Here is an 18,345-nt window from a genome sequence, read left to right as displayed (position 1 = left end):
TCTGGCCTGGAGCCAGTATCATCTGGAGGCAGCTCAGCATGACTGGCTTGTGCTGCCTGGCTTCTCCCAGGGCCCCATCATGCCATAGGAGTTAAGGGTCAAAGCATAGTTAGAAAAAAAGCACAAGCCTTTTCCTGTTAAGGCTGAGAAGGAAGCTGGGCATGAACACTCTGCTTTACTCTTAACCTTAATCATGTAAGTTATCTGACAGGAGGAGGTTAGTGACACCAGAAGTTTTACCTTGTTAAGAAACCAAAATGCAGATACCTCTGCCAGATCAGAGGTAGGCAGAAGACCAATTCCAACTTTAAAACGAACATGCATGGTGTCCCAGTCTTCTAGATCTTTATACTTTCGCCTTCCTAAGTGTCAGGGAAGAAAACCAGAGGCACTAAAAGCTGCCAGGTTGCTGGAGGGAGTGCTGGGAACCTAGGGTGAAGCCATAGACACAAGTCCCAGCGGCAGCCTGTGCACTGCTCAGGAAGCCATGCATGGTGGGGCTGCTTCCTGCCCAACTATGGCGTCTACATGAGATGCTGCACTTATTTAAGCTCAACTGGGACTAAGTGGGTGACCCCTTGATTTTGCCACTACCCATTATGTACCCACCCATACCCACCCCTCCAAGACTGAACAGAAAGGGTTGTCTGACACCCAGGTTTTATTGTTTCCACTTTATTGCTCAAGCACGGAACTTGAGGCAAGCCTGGACCTTCAGCAACGTGCAGAGAAGAGGCTGAGGGGATTTCGGGACACAACCTGGCCAAGAGGGGAAACTGACAGGGGAAATACCAGAACAGGGAACAGGGGGTGGTCACCATGACACCAGAAGACATCATCAGCCACACCGTTGGGGGTGAGGAAGGGAACAGAGAGAAGAAATGGCATAGCAGTGGTTTTTCCCATGTCCCTAGCACCCACATGGAGGCCACGTTTGGAAATGGACTGGGAGAGGGAAAGGATGAGGAAAACGGCTGCCCAGGAGTCTCCCTCTCCACCCTGGGTTCATATCAGACCCCATCCCTACCACTTGCCTCTTCTACCCTTAGAAAATGGACCTAACAGAGGGAGCAAAATAAATTAACATTCTGATGAATATATATGAATGGACATATGTTCATGTGCAATGGAGGAAGGGAAGAGGGGGTGACACCAGCTAAAATGATTCCCCACCTCAATCCCCCAGCCTATGCCTTTCCCCCTTCCCCTAAAGCCACCATCCAACCAGATAGAAAAATAAAGGTCTAATTCACTCAAAATTCTTCAGTTTTTACAAAACTAACAGGGTGGAGTGGGGAGACTGGGGGGCAGGCAGCCGCAGGAGTAGGGCTGGTGGAGAGGGGCTACGCTTCTGTCTCCACCTGAGGCTGGCTCCCTGCCGTGCTGCTCTTCTGCTCCTCCTTCATCTCTGCGTCAGCGGGATGGTCTCCCGAGGAAGCCTCTGCCTTGGCCTGCGAGAAAGAGGAACAGCAAACGGGCTGACTTCCCAAGTGAAAAAACACACACTTAATTTCTAGCAGAATTACACAGATACACCCATTCTCCTACATCTGTCCTAAAGATATACCTGTACAGGCCAGGCCTGGTGGCTTACACCCGTCATCCCAGCACTTTGGGAGGCTGAGGTGGTCAGATTGCTTGAGCCCACAAGTTTCAGATCAGCCTGGGCAACATGGTGAAACCTCACCTCAACAAAAATTACAAAAATTAGCTGGGCGTGGTGGCACGCACCTGTAGTCCCAGCTACTCGGGAGGCTGAGACAAGAGGATCGCTTGAGCCCTGGAGGCAGAAGTTACAGTGAACTGAGACTGTGCCACTGCACTCCAGCCTGGGCGGCAGGGCAAGAGACACTGTCTCAACAAAACAAAACAGAACACTTGTATATGTACAAACTATGAACTCACAAGGTTATTCACTGCAATGCTGTTCTAAGCAGCACTGTCCTGTATGGTAGCCACTACTGTAAGTGGCTAGTTCAAACTCATGTGTTTTTAGTGCAAAATATACATTGGATTTTGAAGATGGTTTGAAAAATACACAAATGCAACTAAAATTTAATTCCATTTGTTTTTTACCTTTTTAACATGGTTACCAGAAAATTTTGAATTACATGTTGTTGATACTATACTTCTACTGGACAGTGCTGGTTTAGAACCCTGTTTAAGACTGGCTGGGTGTGGTGGCTCACACCTGTAATCCCACCACTTTGGGAGGCAGGGGTGGGCAGATCACTAAAGTCAGGAGTTCGAGACAGCCTGGTCAACAAGATGAAACTTTGTCTGTACTAAAAATACAAAAATTAGGTGGGTGTGGTGGCGGGCACCTGTAATCCCAGCTACTCGGGAGGCTGAGACAGGAGAATCGCTTGAACCCAGGAGGTGGAGTTTGCAGTGAGCCAAGATCGTGCCATTGCACTCCAGCCCGGGCAACAAGAACGAAACTCTGTCTCAGAAAAAAAATAAAACCACTGGAAGACTAAAAAGGGAATGATTAACTAAGATAAGCCATATCCATACAATGGAATACTATGTAAGCCTAAGAAAGAATGTAAAAGTTCTTTAAATACTCATGTAAAATAAGCCTCCAGCTACTATTACGTGAGAAAAGCACAGTATGCGCCAAATCATAGTTACAGCAGGTTGCCTCTTGTTAGGGGAAAGGGAGAAAGCAACATGAACGTCTGCCTGTGCCTTGATGCAACACACTGGAACCATACAAGAACCTGAAGGGGCAGCTGCTTCTGGTGGGGGAGGCAGACTTGACCGTATACTTTGGTACAGTTTGAATTTAACTAAGTGTATTATTTATTTAATCACGCACAAAAAGCATCTAGCTTTTTTTTTTGAGACAGGGTCTCATTTTGTCGCTCAGGCTGGGGTGCAGTGGTGCCATCATAAGTCGCTGAGGTCTCTACCTACTGGGATCAAGTGATCCTCCCACTTTGGCCCTGCAAAGTGCTGGGATTGCAGGTGTGAGCCACTGCGCCTGGCCCACAAGAAAACATAAATCGGGAATTACACTCAGGACAACGAACCCAACTTCTGGGGCTTGTGGGTAGGTTTCCAGCACTGATCACAGAACACTGGCCCCAACAGCAGGAACTCGTGCTCCTTAATGCTCCAGGGAAAAGGCACAATCTAATCTGGTTTCCGGGATTGGCACAGACAACCAAAGGCACAAAGAGCCCACAGTAGCCAGGTTAAGTGGAGGGATGCTATTCCAACTGTTCCCCACCCCAATCCTCACCTTGTTCTCCTCCTCAGCCAGCCTCTCAAACATATTGGCATAGAGCTTCTTCTCCCGGGCAAGCTGCCTTCGGATCCGCTGCTGGCACACAGCCAGCTGGGTCTTGGCAGCTTTGTTGCTGGGGTAGAGCTGCAGGACCTTCTGGAAATCAGCCCGTGCCAGTTCAAAGTCATTCACGGCCAGGTGGGCCTCTCCCCGGCGGAAGAGGCCCTTCTCGTTGTTGCTGTCCAGTTCTAGGGCCTAAAGAATGCAGAGAGGAAGCAACATCTTGGGAGCTCAGGGCTTGTAGCTCATCTGGCCAAGACTGGGTTTCAAAGGGTACCCCTCAGGAGGATGAGGAGGAATGCAAATGGCTAGCTCCACCCCAGGAAGAACAAGGCCTGGGGCATTAAATGGAACAATCCAGGGTCTAGGAAGGAACCTCATTTAATCCAACAGGCAGAGAGGGAAGACAGCAGGTCTTTGGATGAAATAAAGACTTCAGACATTTAACATTCACTTTAGAATAAAGCAAGTAGGCAAGCGGAGAGGCTAAGAACCAAGGTGGAAGAAAACTCTTATGTGATTCTTCCCATTCCGTGTCTTCCTACTTCTTGCCAACGGCTTCCCACCACTAAAGCTAAGGTTCTTGCTATGACTACCTGCATCCGTGCCTTTGGTCACTACTAAAGCTAAGAGGTTCTTGCTATGACTACCTGCATCCGTGCCTTTGGTCTGTAACCTCAGAGCTCCCGCTGATCCACCCTGCTATCCCTGCCCTAGTCACCAAGGGGAAGTTTCAGACATGCTGGCAGCTCACCCAACTCTGCCTGTGAATGCTGCTTCCATGCCCTCTGAGGGGGCCTCACCTTGTTACAGCTTTCAATGGCAGCAGAGAAGGCCTGTAGTTTCAGATGACACATGGCCAGGTTGAGGTGAGAGGCCAGTCGAAGGGCCTGTGCTTTTTGTGCTTCCTCATTGGAAAAACTAGACTCATACTCCAGCCAAGACACGATCTTCTTATACTGTAGTAAAGCTTGCTTGTATTTACCTTCCTAGAATGGGAGAGAGGCTCAGGCATCTGGCACAGGTTCAGTGGTACTTGCAGACATCAGTGACACATGGCCACAAGAGGTTCCTGCTCCCATCCTTCCCACTGGCAAGGCCAGCAAGCTCACATATATGAAGTGAAGATGGCAGGTGCCAACTTGTCCACTTCTTGGCAGAAAATGATCTCGGTCACCGAGGGAAGGGTAGGCTCAGAGCAACTCTTCCTGGGAGTGTCCTTACGACAGTGACTGTTGGCTCACCTTGAAGTACACAGTGCCCCGCTCTTTCACTATGGTGCTCTGTTCCAGCTTCTCTTCTGAATTCATCTCCCAAGACTCCTTGGCCTGCCACACCCCAGGAGAGAAACAAAGTTGTCAGCTACCCCAGAGTCACGTACAGGGTGGAACTTGACTTTAGATGGGAAGACCCTGAGCAAACTTACCTTTTCAAAACTCTTGAGGTGTAATTCATATTTCAGCTCAGCATTTGGTGGGATTTGGAACTTTTCCTTCCCAACACTGCCAAAAGCATAGCTGGAGGGGTGAAAAACACTATGTGTCATCTTGGCAACACTTAACCTGCTCCAGGCTGAAAAGGCTTCCTGTCCATTTCCTGGAAAGTACCTTCCCATCCCTTGAGACTTGGTTCAAATGTCTGGCAAATCTTCCCTGGCCTCTTCACACCGTCAGATGGTCCCTCAGCATCCTTCATACCCTTCTAATAACTTATGGCCAGGCAGCAGTGTGATTACTAATTTAAATAGCACCTCACTAAACAATGAGCTAGAATTAGAAGGCACAAACAATGTCCTATTAGTCTCTGAACCCCTAGGAATTTTCAGCAGTGCCTGGCATGTAGTAGCTGTTTCAGTAATGACTGAATGAATGAATGGGAGAGGACAATCTTGATGGCAGAGGAGAGAATCTGTAGCAACCGTGACTGAAAAGACTGGGCTTAGATCCAAGGAGATGTAGACAATTGTGGCCACACTTCTAAGTACACTGAGGATATCATAATGGTGTATGTTTGGTGTGGCCAGAGTTAAAAAGAAAGGACACAAACAGCTGTTTCTACAATTCATTTTATATCTTTGATCTTGGTTTGCCCGCCTGCCTACTCTACGAAGTGCCCACCCCTCACCTGGGCTTGAGGTACACAATGGAATGTTCTCCTTTCTCCATGCGCTGAATGGCCCTCTCCAGACCATAAGGCAGATCCAGGTTCTCCCCCTCGCCAATCTCAAAGCGGAGCTCCCGCTGGTCAAAGAGCTGGTCCTTGTAGTACCCTTCCAGTGCAACTGGCATGAAAGAGAGGCAGTGTACCAGAGTTGTAAGAGGGCAGGTGACTGAGGAAAGATGCCATCAGCCTCCCTGCATCACCCCCATCACCCCAAGATTCTCCTAGCTGTGTTCTCAAATCTGGAGTGATATGAAGAGAATATGGTCCAACCCCTCATTTTATGGACAAGAAGATAGGCTTGGAGAAGGGAAGTGACTTGCCCAAAGCCACACAAGGCCTAAATATCAGAATTAGAATTGAAAGCCCAGACTGTACTGTCTCACCCTCCACGATAGCGCCCTCATTGGGCTTAGCGTAGCCTTCACCGCGAGTCTGTATTCTGCGAATGATTCCGCCATCTTCCTCTTCCGTCAGATCTTCTCCCTTAAACTCAAACAACTCCACCTGTGGGACAAGATGTGACACAATTCCTTCCCACACTAACTCATGGGCAGTGAAACACAGTCGTTCTCATCCGGGAGGGTCCCTACTAACTGCCAGGCCAGATCTGTCCACAAGGGCAGTCACAAGGAGTTGGGTAGAGTGGTACTTTTTTTAAGTTCTTGGGAGCTGCCCTATCTCAACTTTGTTAGAGGTGGGCAGACTACATAGATTTCAGTTAAGCTGAGGAGAGCAATCTATTTGCTACCTGCTCTACTAACAAGGACGTATCAGGACGTGTCCCAGATAATCCTAATTCACACTACCTGATAAGCCCAATGTGGTAGGTATTAGAAATGATTACCCAACATCTCTCAGCAGTTTCTCAGTATTCAAGGGCCCACGGATTGGCTCAACCATTTTCAGATTGAACAATGTCAAGTTCTATCTCCTCAGTGAAGCCTTTTCTCAGCCCTTGACCCACAGGGGAGCTACTGCTCCCCCTTCTGATCTCTAGAGCACCAATATTCTGTACTGCCATTTATAACGGGACATAGTTTCTGATCTCCCGACTCCTTTCAGTATTCTTCTGGGTACTGCTCTAGAGATAAAGATGCCTTAACCCCGACCATGCTTTGAGTCTGGAGAGGGGCTTGTGCCTGCCTCTTCCCATCCGAAGCTTCTATTACTTCCATTACTAGCAGCAGCAGAGCCCTCTGCATTTCTCCTCCCATAAGGCCAGACCCTCAGCGTTGGCTACATTGTCTCCAAGAAGCAGGAAGGGCTGGAGGGCAGCCAGGCATTGGGCTGAGATAAGGCCTGGCTCTTAGCCTGGATCTCAGTGACCAAACACTCACCTCAAACACAAGCGTGGCATTGGGGGGAATCTTTGGAGGACTGCCTGCTGAACCGTAGGCATATTCTGGTTTGCAGGTGATGTGGCACACCTCCCCCACCTTCATGGTTGCTATGGCAATGTCCCAAGCCTTGATGACCTCCCCTGCAGGTATAGAAGCAAACAGGACCGCCTTAGCCGGGTTCTGATGCTGGGCTCAAACAGTGCTCCTGAAGAGTTACTGCACCACACTCATGGGGAAGCTGGACATCCTTTAGAAATGGGACCAGAAGGTGAGATACCTGGTTGTATTAAGGTCTAAGAACTATAAAAGATCACGTGACCCTGAACAAAAGAGTTTAAGATGCAAGACAGTCCACCTTCGAAGGGGGAGTAAGGTGTTGGGAGGTGAGGAGAAGGGGAGACAGAGATCGATATAGTTACAGAACGGTAGAAAAAAAAAAAAAGAGTGACCGAAAGAGTTAACAGACTGTGATAAACCATTCCTCCCTGAGCTTGGTCCTGAGAAAATGGTTTCTGCTTGTGACAGCTTGTGTCCACCTCGAACCTATCCTACCAGCCCACTGACCACGCCTACCTTTTCCCAGGTCAAAGGAGAATTTGTCCTTGCGATCCAGACTGGAGTCAAACTTTGTGCCATCTAATAGCCAGCCAGTGTAGTGGACAAAGACTCGGTCCCCAATCATGGGCATCTCTGTACCTGTGCCCTCTCTCTTGATGACCTGGGAGGAAGGGGGAGAAAGTGAGTACCCCAGGGTTTGGGGCAGAAAGGGGCAGCAGCACTGCCTGCAAGCCTCCAGAGGGAACATAAAAGGACTTCTCTATGTTCATCCTCCTCTGCCTACTTGTCCCTCCAGATTCAGTTACTAGCAGCTTGGCTTAGGAGTCAACTAACCTTCTTGTCTTTCTTGAGGTGCAGCAAGACTTGGTTTGAAAAAGGAGACAAAAGGCTGAGAGATCTGAGTTCAAGTTTCCGCTGTATGGTAAGTTTTTAAAATTCTCCACACTTTATTTGTAAAGCAGTGATGATAATCCCTATCTCCTACAGTTGTCAGAAGATTAGACCAGTAAAAAGTTGAATAATAGATTATTATTATAATCGGCAAAGGGGGAAGTATTTATGCCACACTTCCTCCTCCTTCCTTCATGCCAGTGGACATCAGATTAAGGTCTGGTTTGGAGACGGGAGAACGAGGGGAGTATGAGCGAAGAGAATAGAAACAGTTCAAAACAGGTAAGGAAGAAACCAGGTTATAGGTGAACCCGGAGGCTCTCCATGGGACCTTAAACTCTGACTTGGGAGCTGAGTATTCCTCACTGGTAGCGAGTCCAGGGCTGGAGTATTTCCCAGAAACGTAAAGGCTTCTTTAGCGCCACCTGGTAGGTGTGTGGTTACCCTCTAAGGGAAAGCCTCCACGAAGAACAGACAGGGGCTTTGAGGAGTAGAAAGGTAAAAGGGAAGGAATGGCGGATCAAAGGGGAAATGACCCTTCCTGGAATAACAATCTCGTAGAAAACAGCAGGACGCTGGAGCGAGAAGGGGAAGCCGCATGCCACGGGACAGCCGCTGGAGCAGACGCTTGAGGTCCCCAATAATCTGGTGCCAAGACAGATGCACTTCTGGACCAGGTAAAGGCCCCCTGAGGCGGGTGCCGCACACCCGGAGCTCAGCGGTGGGAAGCCAGGATGAGGAGGAGCAGCGGATGTGGAGAAGGCATAAGACGCAGGCTGAGAAATCACCATCTGACTCTCCCCGGAACCTGCTCCGACCCATGGCAGGTTGTCCTGGCCCAGGTCAAGATGCCCTCCCCCCAGCTCCCCAGGCTATTTGTAGTCGAGCGGTCACTCGGCGGCAGGCTCCACAGCAGAGCGCCTCCTCCCCGCCCCACACCCCGCAGCCCTGGCTCCGGGAGGCGGCGGGGAGGGGGAGGGGACTACAGCTCCCAGCATGCCCCGCGCCCGGCCTCCCCGGGGCCGAGGGAGGGGGCGCCGCGCGGCGAGTGGGGACCTCGCTGGGTCCCGGCGTCGGCAGGGGACCCCGGGAGGGCGCCGGAACACTGTCGCGCCTGCGTCGCACAAAGGCCGAAGGGCCAGGAGAGCACTGTGGGGAGTCGCTCCCCGTCCTGGCCCGTGTTCCACCGCCTGGGTGGGCGAGCTCTGGCACCGCCACCAACGAGGCGGCCCGCGGCTGGCGGCTCCGCTGGGGCCGCGGGGTCGGGGGCGGCGTGGCGTGGGAGGCCCGGCCTGGCCCCGGGCTGCGGCTCGGGTGCCCGCGGCGGTCGCCCCGCCCCGCCCCTCTCCGCCGCCCCGCGCGCGCCGGGGTGGGCACTGCAATCCCGACCCCCTGCCCGGGCCCGGGCGCTGCCGGCTGGGGAGCCTGGGGCCTCGGCCCGCGCACCTAGGCCGCCCCCCTGCCGAGCGCATGGCCGGCCTCGGTGCCTTAAACGACGCAGCCCGGTCCGGGACGGCGATGCCACCGGCCCCCGGCCGGACGGCCGCGAGGCTGCAAAGGCGGCCGCCTCGACCCGTGCCCGGCCGCGGGCTCCGGGCGCGGCGGAAGGGCGGCCCGCCGGGCCCCGGCTTCGGACGCCTCCGCAGGCCCCGCCGCCCCTCACCTTCAGCACGCCTTCGTCCTGTTTGGGGCTGATGTCCACTCCCTCCATGGGCAGCGGCGCCGACTGCGCCCCGCTCTCGGTCGCCTTCATCTCCTCGGCTGTCATCTCCGCGCGGCGCGCCGTTTATCCGAGAGCTGGTGCCGGCGCGAGCGCACTCCGGGCCGCGGGCGGGGGCGCTACCTGCGGGGCGTGCGGGAGGCCGGGCGCGGCGGCACTGACTGCGGACCGCGAGGAGGCTTGAGCACCTCTGCACGCGGCGCGAGAGCGGGGGTAGGTGGGTCAGGAGCGGCTCGGGGAGCGATTGGTCCCGCCCCGCCGCGAGGGAGGGGCTGGGAGGAGCGGGAGCGCGGACACAGGGGGCGGGGTGCAGAACTTTCTAGAGACGGCGGGACTGAGCCGGTTCGGGCTCAGGGCTGCGGGCGCTTCGGAATTTTTTTTTCTTTTTTTTCCTGGTTCTTGCCTCCTTCTGGCTGCCTGCCCGCCCCCCCCGCCCCTTCTCCTGGGACCCTCGGACTCGGGATCTCCCCGGCGGCCTCCCCTGGCCCTTCCTCCCTCCCTCCCATCCCCGCCCGCTTCCCTGTCTAACCGGATTCTTCCAGATTCTTCTCGATCGATCTCCCGACATCACTCCACCAGTGCGCTGCGCCTGCGGCGGGGTGTGGGGAGCGCGGGCTGCGGGATGGCAGTGGCGGCGCCGCCTCCCCGGGACTGGCAGTCACCACGGGCGGCGTGGCCTCTCTGCTATGACCCGCGTAGACCCTTCCCTACCTGGGGGAAAGAGGGCAAGGGCGTGCGCGGGGAGGGGGGAGTGAGTGGACAGCGCTGCCCCGCTGCAGAGAGCCAGGGAAAGCGACCTCGATTTCCCTAGACCCGAGAAGCCCCGGCCGGGCAGCGATGCCTCGCCCAGCGCCTGCAGATGCTGCGAGCAGCGGGGTTGGCAAGGCATGGCCCGCCCGGCTCGGAACTCAGACGGGGCACACACTCAGGGGACCCTTCCCGGCGGTAATGAAACTGCCGTTTCCGCGAATGCTTACAAAGATGGGTTCCCCTCACGAAAAAAGTCACTCGGTTTTCCTAAAGGCCCACGGAAGGAGTATTTTCCTCTCAATGTTTGTTTCCCGAGTGTTTTTCGACAGGCTGTGGAGCGCGCAGCTGCCGGTGTCACCTAAGCCATGGTCGTGGGACCTAGAGAGCCATCTAGAGAGGGGCCTGGTTTTGCTCAGCACCTAACCCCAGTTTAGCATAGTGCCTGGTGAGTGGTGTCCCAATAGTTACTGGCTGCATGAATTTTCCTTTTTTAAATTTCTTTTTCCAAGTCTTGGCTGATTTTTCTTTTCTTTTTTTTTTTTTTTTGAGACAGGGTCTTGCTCTGTCGCCCAGGCTGCAATGCAGTGGTGCGATCTTGGCTCTGTGTAGCTGGGACTACAGGCGTCCGCCACCACGCCGACTAATTTTTGTATTTTTAGTAGAGACGGGGTTTCGCCATGTTGCCCAGGCTGGTCTCGAACATCTGGTCTCAAATGATCCGCCCGCCTCGGCCTCCCAAAGTGCTCGGATTACAGGCGTGAGCCACTGCGCCCAGCCTGAATTTTTATTCTAATAATAACTGTATTTTTGGATTTCCCGTTATGTGCCCGGCACTGTGCCGTTGGACACCATTAGTCTCATCAAACTAAATTGAAAGCTTTTTAGAGATGAACTTTCAGCGTCATAATGTGATGATTTATTGTAGTCCCTGCTGAGGGAACTTGAAAGGGATGCAGAAGAAAAAGCCTTTCGCTTCAGCAGTTTACAGCCCAAATGAGTTGAGCCATAATGAAGACGTCTCTTTAGGTGACCGGAGACAACTTCAGAGGATACGGGGCGGTGCCTCTGTAGGGGTTAAATCCACTACTTTTCTGCAGAAGTAACAGTGCCAGGGGTCACCCAAACTCCGGGAGACCAGGATGGTAGGTGCTGGCTTCCGGGGTGGCAGTTTACCGCAAACTGTCCTTGGCTTGCACCTACTGATTCTCCACGTGTGGCGGTTTCTTTTCTGCGTCTTTTTCTTCATCGGAAGCGGGCAGTGTGGGACCCCCCCCTTTAATTCTGTTCGGCAAATACTTAGTGGAGCCCTTCAGATTGCCTGCCATTACATTAACACATAGCCTAATACCCTAGTGGAATGAGCATGTGCTTTGGAGTAAGGGACGTTGGGTGGCCCATGTGTTATGTTAGCTGTTTAAATTGGGGCAGGTTAGTTAATCTTCATGTCTCGATTTCTTGTCTGTAAAATAGAGATAGTAACATTTGTAAAAGAGGGTGATTTAATGGTTAAAAAAAGCGGGAATCTGTGTATGGTATCTAGCTCAGTGCTCGCCTCCAACTCCGCAGTTGGTAAATAACGGTCGTTTTAGTGTGATCTGATAGGCGCTGCAGTGGAGATGGGGACAAAGGGCTAAGAAAACAGAGGTCTGTGAGACAGGGAAGGGCATGAGGGCAAGGTTCCCGGTGAGAAGCTCTGTCCCCACACAGTGGAGGAGGAAACTAGGGGACCACAGGCAGAAACTAGGAGAAACCACAGGAGGAAACTAGGGGTCTTGAATCCTGGAGCAGGAATATTTCCTGTCGTTTGTGTGATATTTTTCTGATCATAAAAAGTACACATACTGTAGAAAGTGTGCATGTGTTTTAGTCTCTTTCCTCTATCTCCTCACCCTTTCCCCAGGCCATTTAAGTTAGTATTCTCATTAAAGAAGTTTTAACTGGTACCACTCGAAATTCTTCCAAAATGTCCCCTTTTTTTGCGGGAGGAAGTCAGCACACTTTTTCTCATCCACCTTATCTGTAGGTGACTCCTGCTGGGATCAGAAACTTTGTTCTTGTCACACTGAGCCTCTTAGAGCTGACCTGGCTCAGATCCCAAACTCTGGGCCCATCATTTACACATGAAGACCCCTTGTTTCTACAGTTCATATTTTGACCTTCCTAGGCTGCCAATGCACTTAACATCCAAATAATTATATGATATTTGGATCGTTCAAAAGACTGAAATGCATATAGGTGTGTGTGTTCATGTATGCATACATGTTATGCAGCATACCAGTACAATGAAAGCTGGAAATCTGTCACCCAGCCTGAGTTAGAATGTTCCCAGTATAATTTGTCAAAAATGTAATGCCAAAAAAAAAGCCGTTAAAGACCTTTACATATTTTCTTGTTAACTTTGGTGTCTGTTGATTGAGAAAATAGAAACTCTACTGACCAAAAAAGTTATTACATACTTCTTTTTTTTGTTTTTATTTTTTTTTGAGACAGAGTCTCGCTCTGTTGCCCAGGCTGGAGTGCAGTGGCGCGATCTCCGCTCACTGCAAGCTCTGCCTCCCGGGTTCACGCCATTCTCCTGCCTCAGCCTCCCAAGTAGCTGGGACTACAGGTGCCCACCACCATGCTCGGCTAAATTTTTGTATTTTTAGTAGAGACGGGGTTTCACCGTGTTAGCCAAGATGGTCTCCATCTCCTGACCTCGTGATCCACCTGCCTCGGCCCCCCAAAGTGCTGGGATTACAGGCGTGAGCCACCGTGCCCAGCCTCTACATATTTCTTAAAACATTTATTTATGTTAGTGATTTTAGTCCCATTTTCATACAATTTAAGAACAGTAGGCCCCTATGTGAGGCCTGTGCATATTGAAGACCTGTGTGAAGGTTAAGTTCATGGGCTCTGGATTGGATTCTCCTGGATTCCAATTCCAGCGCAAGCTCTTTACCTGGATTCAAATCTCAGCTTCATCATTGAACTCACCGTGTGAGTCCTGGAGGAAGGTTTCCTTGTCCCTAAAATGGCTGTCATGATAATGCCTTTCTCTCAGGGGTTTTCTCTGAAGATTAAATGGGTTATTTGTATTTTGGAGACAGGGTCACACACTGTTGCCCAGGCTGGAGTGCAGTGGTGCATCACAGCTCACTGCAGACTCCGCCTCCCAGGCTGAAGCAAATCCTTCCACCTCGGCCTCTGGAGTAGCTGGGACTACACAGGCACAGACCACCATGCCTGGCCAACTTAAAAAAGTTTTTTTTTGTAGAGATGGGATCTCCCTGTATTGCCCAGGCTGGTCTTGAACTCCTGAGCTCAAGTGATCCTCCCTCCTTGGCCTCCCAAAGTGCTGGGATTACAGGTGTGAGCCACTGAGACTGGCAGTGGGATATTACGTGTGAAGTACCTGAACTTGTGTATGGTACACAGGGAGTAGGTGAATGGTAGTGTGTGTGCCACACTTCAGCCTGTTGATTGCTGGAATATGCAGTCGTGTTTTCTGTTTGTTTGAGACAGGCTCTCGAGCTCTGTCACCCAGGCTGGAGTGCAGTGGCGTGAACATGGCTCACTGCAGCCTCAATCTCCCGAGCTCAAGCAATCCTCCTACCTCAGTCCCCCAAGTAGCTGGGACTACGGGTACACCCCACCACACCCAGTAATTTTATTTTTTGTAGAGATGGGGTCTCACTATGTTGCCCGGGCTGGTTTCGAACTCCTGAGCTCAGGCGATCTGCCCGCCTCAGCCTCTCAAAGTATTGGGGTTACAGGCATGCGCCACAGGACCCAGGCCTTGGAATATGCAGTTGAAGATGTGGAAGTCTCCAGCCCTGAAGTTGAAAGCCACTGGTCTAGATAAGGCTTTGCTCCATTAGTTCCAGAGGAGTGCTTCTCTTCTAATGTGAAATTACATCTGTGCTTTATGCTCCTGGACAGTTCACTATGAACTTGACTATCTCATGTAACTCACAGTAGCTTCACCTGCTGATATTTTGTCATTCCAACAAGACTGAAAGCCCCTTAAAGATAGACTTGGTGTCAACACTTCCGTGAATCCCACCATTAGCTGATCTCCTTGAGAGGAGGTAATGAGATATTTGGTGGTTGTCCTGCTGAAAGAAAGCTTGTTTCCTTTTGTAAAATCTAATTTCTTCCTTCTGATAAATACATATATTTCTGTTTTGCTCTTGGAGAGATAGGAAGTAGCAAATCTTCATCCTACTGTATCTGTGGATGCACTGAAATTTGGCTTTGGCCTGGATCTTCAGAGGGCCAAATAGCCAAAGGTTGATTTCAGCATTATTTCTGTCTTCCTTGAACTTGTGTGTGATCAAGGATCATGTGGCCGAGTGGGGTGGCTCATGCCTGTAATCTCGGCACCTTGGGAGGCTGAGGCAGGAGGATTGCTAGAGGTCAGGAATTCAAGACCATCCTGGGCAACATAGTGATACCCTGTCTCTACCAAAAAATAAACACAAAATTTTACATATGAAAAAGCATCATGTATGTGTCTAGGTTATTATCATTTCTAATTAGCATAACTAGGACATGGATTGCCACGTGGGAAAAATAGTCTGAACTTCCATCATCCTCAGTTGAAAGTAAACGTATATTTAAGATCATAAATGTGCACTGCAGTGAGCACAGGAGCAATCCAGCAGCTGTCATTATTGAGAAATTAAGACATTATTGTTCCTTCAGTATAACATCAAACTTCTATGATCAGTCTGCTAACTTTTAAAAAAGGTATGAATTGTAATAGCAATAATAATTTATTTGAGAGTTCATATTTACTCTTGTATCCTGGAAGTTCATTCTTCATTGGTAATAGTTTTTGTTTAGTCAGATGTTGACTTTACTATGTATCCCTTAAGCATTTAGCCACAATGTGTATTCACAGTATCTCTGAGTTTCACGGTCCACATAGGCTCACAGATGAGATGTCACGTAGCCTTTCTCTCTACAAGTAGCCTCCTCTGGGGGAGTTATTTTGGTTTTCCGTTGGGTTTACCTCCTCAGGTTTAATTTCCTCATGGGGAGAAAGGTTGCTGGAAGCCCTGGCCAGGGGTAGGGATTCTCACATAGATTCCTGGATAGACCAATCTGTCCCTCGTTAGACTCATACGCCCTTGGAGAAGAGGGGTATCTTTTTTTTAAGGGGCCCGTGTTTGCCAGGGGCTTCATTGATTAATTATGTGGCACCCCAACCATCCTCTCTTTCCTTTCCTTGAGGGGAAAATGATGGAGAACATCCCACAGCCCCTGTCCTCAGGGCTTGCCCCACCAATTTATACTTCCTGTAGATGGCCAGTGGGTGGAAAGATGTTTATTGAGCACCTACTAGGTTCCTAGGTCTGTACCAGAGGCTGTGGAGTGCAGAGTCTGTGACAGAATCTACCTTCCCTTAAGGAGCTTGCCTATAAAGAGAAGTAGAGCAGAACCCAGGGCTAGCCAGTGTGGCACAGTTTCAAAGTGCAGAATGGCAGCATCTGGGAAAAGTATTCTGGGAAGTCCACACAAAGAGCTAGAACTTGAGAAAGAGCTTGAAATATGGAAAATCATATTTACTTACTTTTAAAAGGACAAAACATATATCTTAAATGTATAGCTTGATACATTTTTCCATATGTATGTGTCCACAAAACTGTCACCCAGATGAAGGTGTAGAAAATGTCAGCACCCTTCAGGCTCCTGGATGTTCCCTCCCAGTCAATTGTCATCTCCAATAGTAACCACTCTTCTGACCTTTGTCATAATAGATTAGTTTTAATCTGTTTTGCACATCATTCAAGAGGAATCATACAGTATAGACTCTTTTATGACTGTCTTCCTTCCTTCCACATTATGTTTGTGAAATTCATCCATCTCGTGGCAGACAGGAGTAGCTCATTACCTGTCACTGCTTTGTAATCTTCCATGGTGTGAACACCCCACACTGTATCCATTCTATTGTTGATGACATTGGGGCTTCCAGTGTTTGGCTATGATGAATGAAGCTTCTCTGAATATTTTTGTACATGACTCTTGATGAACATACGTGCTTATTTCAGTTTGGTAGATACCTAAGAAGTGGAATTGCTGGGTTTGGGTGTTCCTTATATTTGGTTTTGGTAGATAATGACAATTGCCTGCAGTTGTGGTTCAGGTTACACTCCCACCGAATGTGTACAAGAGCACCAGTTGGTCCACACTCTTGCCAACACGTGGTATTGTCAGTCCTTTTCATTCTAGTGCACCTGGGGGATGTAGAGCTAGATACATAATACATAATCTGTATTTTCTTGATAGCTAATTAAGTTGAACACTTTTCATATACTTATTGGCCATCTGGATAGCCTCTTTTGTGAAAGACTTGTCTAAATCTTTGGTCCATTTTAAAGGATTTTGTTGGTTGGGCATGGTGGCTCACACCTGTAATCCCAGCACTTTGGGAGGCCGAGGCAGGTGGATCACCTGAGGTCAGGAGTTCGAGGCCAGCCTGGCCAACATGGCAAAACCCCGTCTCTACTAAAAATACACAAAATTAGCTGGGTGTGGTGGCGGGCACCTGTAATCCCAGCTACTTGGGAGGCTGAGGCAGGAGAATTGCTTGAACCTGGGAGGTGGAGGTTGCAGTGAGCCGAGATCACGCCACTGCACTCCAGCCTGGATGACAGAGCGAGACTCTGTCTCAAAAAAACAAAAAAAAAAACAAAAAAAAAAAAGAAAAGAAAAAAGAATTTTGTTGTTTGGTTATTAATCTGTGAGATTTCTTGATATATTATAGATAAAATTTGCTTTGACACACACACACACACACACACACACACACATATATAGTAATGATCTTCTAGTCTGTGGCGTGTCTTTTCACTTGCAAAATGTTTTTTTTAAATTTAACTTGTCCAGAGTTAATTGAAGCTTTTCTTAATTCTCAAAAAGCTGGTAAAAAAAAAGATGGTACAAAAAGAAAATCTGTATCTCATAGTGAATCTGATGTCAGCAAATCACAGAAGAAAAGAGATGCTGCTAACAAACCAAGAGGATTTGCCACAGGTCTTGATCCTGAAAGAGTAATTGGTGCCACAGATGGCAGCGGAAAATTGATGTTTCTCATGAAGTGGAAAGATTTAGGTGAGGCAGACTTCATGCTGGCAAAAGAAGCAAGTATGCAGTTTTCTCAGTTGTAACTGCTTTTTTTTTTGGAGATGGTCTTGCTCTGTCGTCCAGGCTGGAGTGCAGTGGTATGATCTTGGCTCATTGCAACCTCCACCTCCTGGGTTCAACAGATTCTCCTGCCTCAGCCTCCCGAGTCACTGGGATTACAGGTGCTCTCCACCATGCCCAGCTAATTTTTGTGTTTTTAGTAGAGATGGGGTTTCACCATGTTGGGTTGGCTGGTCTCAAACTCCTGGCCTCAAGCGATCAGCCCGCCTCAGCCTCCCAGAGTGTTGGGATTACAGGCGTGAGCCACTATGCCTGGCCAGTAATTGCTTTTTATGAAGAGAGACTAACTTGGCATTTTTGTCCAGAAGATGAAACTCAATAATTGTTCACATTAAATATATATATATATATAAAACATTTGGGTCTTGCTTTTTGATTTACTAACGTGACAAAATAACTACATTCTAGTGAAAATCAAGTTTGATATATTTGTTTTGAAAGTAGTGTTGGAAGAGTTGTTGGGGTTTTTTTTTTCATCAATAATACTGGTTACTTTGAACAAATAAATAAAAGATTTCTGTAGTTGCTTCCTTTATTAGAAAAGAACATTTGATACCATGGTATATTATTTCTTCTGCATTACAGAACAGCTTTTCTATATGTTGAGGGAAATTTTCAGTCGTTACTCCATCAGAACTTGTGTTTTTTTTTTTTTTTTTGAGACGGAGTTTCACTTTTGTTGCCCAGGCTGAAGTGCAATGGCGTGATCTCGGCTCATTGCAACCTCCGCCTCCTGGGTTGAAGCAATTCTCCTGCCTCAGCCTCCCGAGTAGCTGGGATTGCAGGCATGCGCCACCACACCCAGCTAATTTTTGTATTTTTAGTAGAGATGAGGTTTCTCCGTGTTGGTCAGGCTGGTCTTGAACTCCTGACCTCAGGTGATCTGCCCGCCTCGGCCTCCCAAAGTGCTGGAATTACAGGCGTGAGCCCCTGCACCTGGC

At 49.5% G+C, this 18,345-nt stretch overlaps 1 protein-coding gene across 2 annotated transcripts; it reads right to left on the bottom strand.

Annotated features, from left to right (window-relative positions):
- Positions 1–659: 659 nt before the first annotated feature.
- Positions 660–9,741, bottom strand: FKBP4 (FKBP prolyl isomerase 4). 2 transcript variants are annotated; one of them, XM_002822768.4, is made up of 10 exons: positions 9,407–9,741; positions 7,369–7,513; positions 6,793–6,935; positions 5,839–5,959; positions 5,417–5,573; positions 4,719–4,809; positions 4,537–4,620; positions 4,096–4,281; positions 3,248–3,487; positions 660–1,451 (listed from the first exon to the last, which is right to left on the bottom strand). In XM_002822768.4, the coding sequence occupies exons 1-10, from the start codon at positions 9,509–9,511 to the stop codon at positions 1,344–1,346; spliced, it is 1,380 nt and encodes a 459-aa protein (XP_002822814.1). In that variant the 5' UTR covers positions 9,512–9,741; the 3' UTR covers positions 660–1,343. The 2 variants fall into 2 exon arrangements, with proteins under 2 accessions (XP_002822814.1, XP_054382646.1); XM_054526671.2 differs by lacking the exon at positions 7,369–7,513 and having other exon boundaries at positions 9,407–9,679.
- Positions 9,742–18,345: the final 8,604 nt, after the last annotated feature.

This window comes from Pongo abelii, chromosome 10 (assembly GCF_028885655.2).
Source record: "Pongo abelii isolate AG06213 chromosome 10, NHGRI_mPonAbe1-v2.0_pri, whole genome shotgun sequence".
Taxonomy (NCBI): domain Eukaryota; kingdom Metazoa; phylum Chordata; class Mammalia; order Primates; family Hominidae; genus Pongo; species Pongo abelii.
Note: the sequence above shows the minus strand (reverse complement) of the source record. Positions and strands in the feature narration are given on the sequence as shown.